At 48.1% G+C, this 7134-nt stretch overlaps 1 protein-coding gene across 1 annotated transcript in view; it reads left to right on the top strand.

Moving 5' to 3' along the window:
• Positions 1 to 7134, top strand: part of CIITA (class II major histocompatibility complex transactivator) — a 70574-nt gene that overhangs the window by 48903 nt on the left and 14537 nt on the right. The window contains exon 4 of the mRNA XM_018567376.1: positions 5569 to 5661. Coding sequence (XP_018422878.1) covers positions 5569 to 5661 — 93 coding nt within the window. The remainder of the gene's footprint in view (positions 1 to 5568; positions 5662 to 7134) is intronic.

Raw genomic sequence — 7134 nt, 5'->3', positions numbered from 1 at the left:
CATGGAGGGCTCCATGATGAAATTAAAGTCTCCACCCACCACCAGGTATCCCTCCATGAAGTCCTCCAATTTGGACATGATGCGTTGGAACGCCCCCTGTTGACCCTGATTTGGTAAATACAGATTTGCAAAGGTAAAAACCCTATTAGAAAGGGAACACTTTACAAAGAGGTATCTTCCTTCGGTATCTGCAAGGGTCGACAGTACTGTCACAGGCAGGGTGGAGTGGAATCCCAGGGCAACCCCTCTAGTCGTCGCAAGAGGGTTGTTGCTAGTATACCACTTATCAAAATATCGGGTAGGCAGGCTGGGCGCCGCCGAGGCCCGGAAGCGAGTCTCCTGCAAAAACAGAACTTGGACTTTAGCTTTGTGCATGTTGTACAGTAACTGGTAGCGTTTCTTGGGATTGTTAAAGCCCTGAACATTCAGGGAACACATCTTCAATTCAGCCATTTGGGAACAGCACCATAACCATCATAACTCTAACCCGGACCCAAGGCTCTCCATCAGGGGGGGTAGGGGGAAGGGGCAGGGAAATGAGTGCCCAAGAGAGGACAGAGGGAATATTTGGAAAATAAAAAGGAATAAGCTGAGGAAGACAGGCCCCAGTGATGGAGCACCAACTAAAAGAAGGGAAATAAATCCCCAAGCGCGGTCTGAGGACACGGGCCAAAAAGGCAGCCGCCATCCCAGAGCGCCACCTAGTGGGGGCCATGTGAGGCAATAGCCCTGTGCAATCCAGGGACACCAGATGAAGTGCATAACCAATAGCAACAACAAAAGAACCAGCAATATAATTCAAAACATTATACAGCAAACAGTAAGCAGCAGGCAGCAGCAATCAGCACCACCCCGCATGAAATTAAGCAACATAAGTAAACCAAACCCAGGGTCCGGCCCCAACCCCCAGCCGAGTAGGAGACACAAGGGGAGTACCGGGCATAATGAGAGCCCCAGTGCCCTTGGACTCCCACTCGGGCCCATAACAACTGGGACGTTCCTATGGGAAGGCAACAAGTGCAAAAGTGGAAAGAGCCAGGACATAACATAATGGGCAGCATTAGAAAACCATAACAAAAACATGTAAGGCACCGTGGTAAAACATATATCGGTAAACAGTGGGTTTCTACGCCACCAGATAAACCCATGGGCACCCTCAAGACAGGGCAGGAAGGCAGCCGATGCAACCCCTGTCAGATACCCTTGCAGCCGTGTACAGTAGGTATGCATCCGGAGATACCAGGTAAGTCCACAGTCCATCAGGCAAAGAGTGTCGGAAGGCTCAGGGAGTGTGACCTAGGTCAGGGGCAGCGGACCCCAGCAGTACGTCTAGAACAGGGGGGTGGGTTTAGAGGAGGACCTGCGGTCTCTGCGGGGCTTCGGCAAGACCAGCTGCCACTGATCTCCCAAGGGGACAACGGTGAAAGGGGGCAATGGGGCATCCGGCCAAGCGTCCAAGACCACTGGGGGCAGTTCCACCACTGTGAGGAAGGATTCCAGATCAACCGGGGCACGGAACAAATGTGTCTTCCCATTCCTCCTAGCAGAGAGACAAAAAGGAAATCCCCAACGGTAGGTGTGACCCGCATGCTGCAAAGCCTTAGTGAGGGGACGCAGAGCCCTGCATTTATCCAGCGTGCGTTTGGGGAGGTCAGGAAACAGTGAGAGCTGTGCTCCATCAAAATCCACCGTGCCGGCGGCACAGGCTTTAGCCATGATATCCTCCTTTACAGAGAAATAGTGCACTCTACACAGCACGTCACGCGGCTGCGTCGCATTTGGTCTGCGGAAGCCCGCTGTTCTGTGCACCCTATCCAATTCAATGTGGTCGGAGACCGGTTTGTGCAGGAGGGTGTTAAAGATTCCCAATACCGTGGCTTTCAGATCCGATGCGCCAGCAGCCTCAGGGAGACCGCGTATGCAAATATTATTTCGCCTATTCCTGTCTTCCTGGTCCTCCACCTGAGTCCATAAGGATTGAATAGTCACATGCTGTTGCTGCACAATATGTTGCAGCTCTCCCAGGGCCACAGTGACAGGGGGCAAGGTGTTTTCAACCACATCCAAACGCTGGTGCATGGAGTGGAAACCCTCCTTAATTTCAGCCATCTCCTGCTTATGTGTGGATTCCAGGTTATGGAACATAGTCTCAGTGTCCCCCGTAGTAGGTAAAAGAGCAAAGTACTTACGAAATGCTGAGGGGATATCCCTGTCATCTCCCTCACCATCACTAGGATCAGGGGTCTCTATGTCCTCGCTAGCACGCGTGGAGAGGAGAGATTCCAGAGGAGATGGCGGCCTGTGCAGCTCCCGGACCGCCGCCATCTTGGCTGCACTCTGTTCAGATCTCGTGGCGCCCGTTTTCTGGAAAAAAGTCCCGATATCACGTCTCCTGGAAATGATACATGAGGAGGTAGCTGTGTGGGGATGAATTATTTGAGAAAGTGATGGTTGAGTGGTTAGGTTGAGGTGGGATAGGCTTCCCTGAAGAGATGAGTCTTTAGGGAACGCCTAAAGGCAGTCAAGGTGGGAGATAGACAGACAGATAGGGGTATATGTGCGTAAACGTGGGGGTGGGGAACGTAAGAATTTTTGGGGGGGGTTTTAAACTTTTTTTTATATGTGACTTTTTTACTCTTTTTATTTTTTTTACACTTAATGTCATTGCTATTACATAAGGAGATAAAAATCCCCCTATATAATAGCAAAGGCACACTGACAGGTCCTCTTTATGGAGACATTATACGGCGGCGGCACTCGAGGGGGGGGTCACGCAGCCAGCACATACACGTGATCGGCAGGCTATAGAGCCACCGATCGTGTATATGTGAATCAGCCGGTAACGGTTCTTTACATTGGACGGGTTTTTTCTGCCCGTGCGCGCAGAAAAAAAATGACGTCTGGAGACGGCAACCCGCCAATGCAACTGTGCTGTCCGTCCATTTTTTGCAACGGGCGGACGGCAACTGGTTAAAGCCACATTCCAGAAATAAAAGACAATTTACATACCACACTGCATACACCTTAGGTGTAATCTATCAAATATGCAGTATACAGATTCTGGAGCAGTTGTCCATAGTAACCAATCAGCTTCTTTCTTCAGTTTGTACAGGAAAGCTTGGAAAAATGGAAGATAGCAGCTGATTTGTTACTATGGGCAACTGCTCTAGATTCTGTTTGCCCCATTTTCAAGTTTTACAAAGTGCAGTATTACATCTTGTCCTTGCTTACTCACTTTGCTCCCTGGACTGTTCCTCCAAAGTTTCAGGTAGATTGGTTTGTTAGGTAAGTGTCTGTGGCTCTGTGATCTTCACCGTAATGTACCTGGCAGGTTAAAAAAATTTTTTTCTCGTACCGTATTTGCTGGCGTATAAGGGACTGGGTGTATAAGACGACCCCCTAATTTTCCACTTAAAACATAGGTTTTCATCTATACTCGTCATATAAGACTACCCCACTTCCGAGGCAACACCATTTAAAAAAATCATGGATGGATGTGCAGTAATACTGTATGTACGGTAGCTTCAGCTACATACAGTATACCGCGCTGAGCCAATCACGGCAGGCAATGTATTCTATTAATGAATACAAAGCTTGCTTGGATTGGCAGAGGTTGTGTACATCTCTCGCCGTGATTGGCTCAGCTACTGTATGTAGCCGAAGCTACCGTACATACAGTATTACCGCACATCCAGCGGGTTGACAGATTAGTGATGTTCGTTTTGGGCCAGCTTGGCCTAAACGAACTGAAGGTACACATTGTATACCCCGCGTATAAGACGACCCCCGATTTTCGGGGGATGTTTTTAAGTATAAAAATTAGTCTTATACACCAGCAAACACAGTATTTATGTAGCGCCAACAATTTACATAGTGCTTTACATAGTTGCACATTCACATCAGTCCCTACCCTCAAAGAGCTTACAATCAATATACCAGGGCCAGTTTAGACATGAGCCAATTAACCTTCCAGCATGTCTTTGGAGTGTGGGAGGAAGCCCATGCAAGCACAGGGAAAACATGCAAACTCCTTGCAGATAGTGTACTGACCAGGATTTGAAGCGGGGACCCTTAGTGCTGCAAGGTAGAAGTGCTAACCACTACGGCACTGTGCTGCCCTATGTAGCTTCATGTATCTGGTAGGTTTGTTAGGGTGACCTTCCTATTGATGTATCAGGGAGGCAGGAAGGTTGGTAGGTAGGTGGGTGGCTGTGCCTCCTTCACCCTGATGTATCAGGGAGGTTGGCGTCTGTGCTGTGGCTGTGTGTCCTGCACTTTTACTTCTCTTGGAGACTGGGACAAAATGGCAGCATCTGTACGCGTTCCAGGCTATATATAACCGCAGGCAGTGGGCACCAACTCATAATGCACACGCGCTAGCCCAAAATGGTGCAGACAGCTTAATTGGCACTATTTTGGGCTAGCAGGTGCGCAGTGTACATAGGTGCACACTGCTCAGGTGCAGCAGAAAAAAAACACACTGCACATGCACAAATTAAATAATCATGCTGGGGACAAATTTGGGGACACTGATTCCGGGAAACTGGGACTAATGGTAACCTTAGGCAACCAGCCTCCCATTCCACCATTGCTAGGTGGCTTCATCTCTCAAGCCTAAGAAGTAAAAGGGATAGTTCCTGCATTTCTGATCACTGCTTACTTTACTAGAAGGGTTGGCGTTTCATGGGCATTTTAGCATCAGCCTTCAGTCTCCAAAATCTGTAGGGCCGTCACCTGGTCTTCTGTGCCCATTTTTGTCAAGTTCTACCAGGTGGATGTCAGGGCACGCCTCTGTTTTTCTAGTCCTGTTTTCTAGTTCTGTTCCCTGGTAGGTTTGTTTTTCTTGGCCGGGAGTGGAAGGGATTACGCAAGGCTGTCCTGCAGCTCCATATTTTTCGCTCCATAAGACACACTTTTTTTCCCCCAAAAGGAGGGGAAAAGTGTGCCTGCGTATTATGGAGCGAATACCTATCGCCCGACGCCTGGGACATGCAGTTTCGGGCGCCGGGCGAGCAGTTTCTTTTTGTACATTCAGCCCTGCTCCTGACAAGCAGAGCTGAATGTACAGTGGGAGCCGCTGCTCGTTTAATAAAAGAGATCTAATTAGATCCCTTGTATTAAATCGAGCGGCGGCGGTGGCAGTGATCGTGTCGCCCCCCGCCGTGGTTTTCAGGGTCCCCCGCTCCTCTGGGGGGCCGTGACCCATCACGGTCCCCCGTAGGAGCTCACCATAGAGGCCCTTGAGCAGACGAGGAACGTCGTTCTTTGTCTGCTCTGTGTGATTACTGAGACAGCGCCACCTGTCTCAGCGGTCACTAACTGCAGCTTCTGTGACAGAATTTCTGTCACAAGCCCTGCGTCCTATCGTCCGCAGCGTCTTATAGACCGCAAAATACTGTACTTCTGTTTGTACTATGCTTTACTGTGTTGCTTCTATCATAGAGGTAAATTGCAGTCTGTTTAAGTCAGTTTGTTGTCTGTTTAAATATGACAAATATAACAAATACATCTTTCCTGTGTGACAGTTAAATTATTAGTACTGACGATGTTATTTCTGGTCTTGTTCAGCTTGAGTAACCTTACAGAAAATCACATTGGTGATAAAGGCGTAGAAAAACTGGTGGAGAAATTTCCAGAGCTGCAGACTCTTCATATACTGGAGTAAGTATAAAGGAACGCTTTTTCAGTTTAAGTGTGTTACAGGTATACAGACATTGAGTAGAGAAGTGTTGCCTTGATCAGAGGGATGATGATATGACATTTGCCCATACATGCAATGTCATGAGAGTGAGTTGTGACAAATGTTTTCTTCTAGGTAGTACTAAGAATCAGTATGAACACGTTGCTGAGAATATAGGAACACGTTTACTAAACTTTTGCCCATACACCAGCACATCGTTCATGCACATATAATAAGATCATATTCTCAGCACCATGAAGGGGAGCTAGTGCCTTGTGAATAACATCCACCCGACATATGAAGCCCACACTGTGTTTTGCTATGGAATGTGTTCTGCACCTCCCGAAAATACACTAGCTAAGATGTGGCAAGCCTAAAATAAAAATATGATTTCCTGTATTGACTTTTGTGTCTAACTGCTGTTAGTTACTTTACATAGGCTTACATCTTATATGGGAACAAAATCACTTGAAATGTTTACAGATATTGAGGCCGGGTTCACGTTGTTGCCCTATAGCAACACTCACACTCGAATTACACTTATTAGCGCTTATTTTCTGCGTTGGTGTGCTGTGGTGCCATTCATTCTTAATGGCACCCTAATGCACCTTACCAATGCATCTGCTTTGCAGTGCCCCACAATGCACACCGGCACCTAATACAATACGGGCATCTCTACAGACGTCAGAATGCTTGTATGTAAACAGCCATCGCTGGCTGTTTACATTTTTTACATTTTACGTCTTAACGTTTTAAGAAGCCCACCCGCATCTACAAGGCTCCTGTCCAGCCGTTTAGGTACGGCCAATTACCATTTTCTCACTTACATTTTATCAAGGCATTTTTCTGCTAGCAAGATGTAAGGTGCTCACCTAGGTATTGTGTGCAAAGTGTGAGTTAGTCGCTAGGGGACTCTAGTAGGCCAGCGCCGTGATCCACCGGTGTGAAGGGGGGGGGGGCCTGTCCTGAATATCCCTTGGTATGATGGACTGCAGAATGTCAAGGCTGCAATTCTTGTGAGTCTGCATACGCTGGTCTGTGTCCCCTAATGGGTTCATCTCAGAAGCGCTGGCTAGCGACGATGAGTAAATGCATGGCACCGTTCTGGTGGTGGGGGAGTGAGTGGCACCACTTGAATTTTTAATTGGATTGCGTGCAAGAGCACTTCCTGGGGAGCACTTCCTGCACAGCTCCCTTTGGTTTGGTTCATTCTGTGCATGTGTGCACATTCTAGTATATGCACATAGACCAGCTCACTCTCTTCCACCTTGCTTAGCCATCCTAGAATCCTTTGGGACATGGTCAGGCTCTCTGCTGCCTCCTGCCTGACTTGTCACAGTTGGCATTATCTCTTCCTGAACTGGTGGGGTCACATAAGTACTCCTTGTGAAACTTTCTCACTTGTAACCTTACCATGGCAGTTTATAGGCCCAAGGGGACGGCCCTGGGGGCCC

This window comes from Nanorana parkeri, unplaced genomic scaffold (assembly GCF_000935625.1).
Source record: "Nanorana parkeri isolate BGI_ZX_2015 unplaced genomic scaffold, ASM93562v1 scaffold1038, whole genome shotgun sequence".
Classification (NCBI taxonomy): Eukaryota; Metazoa; Chordata; class Amphibia; order Anura; family Dicroglossidae; genus Nanorana; species Nanorana parkeri.
This window is presented reverse-complemented; position numbering and strand designations above follow the sequence as displayed.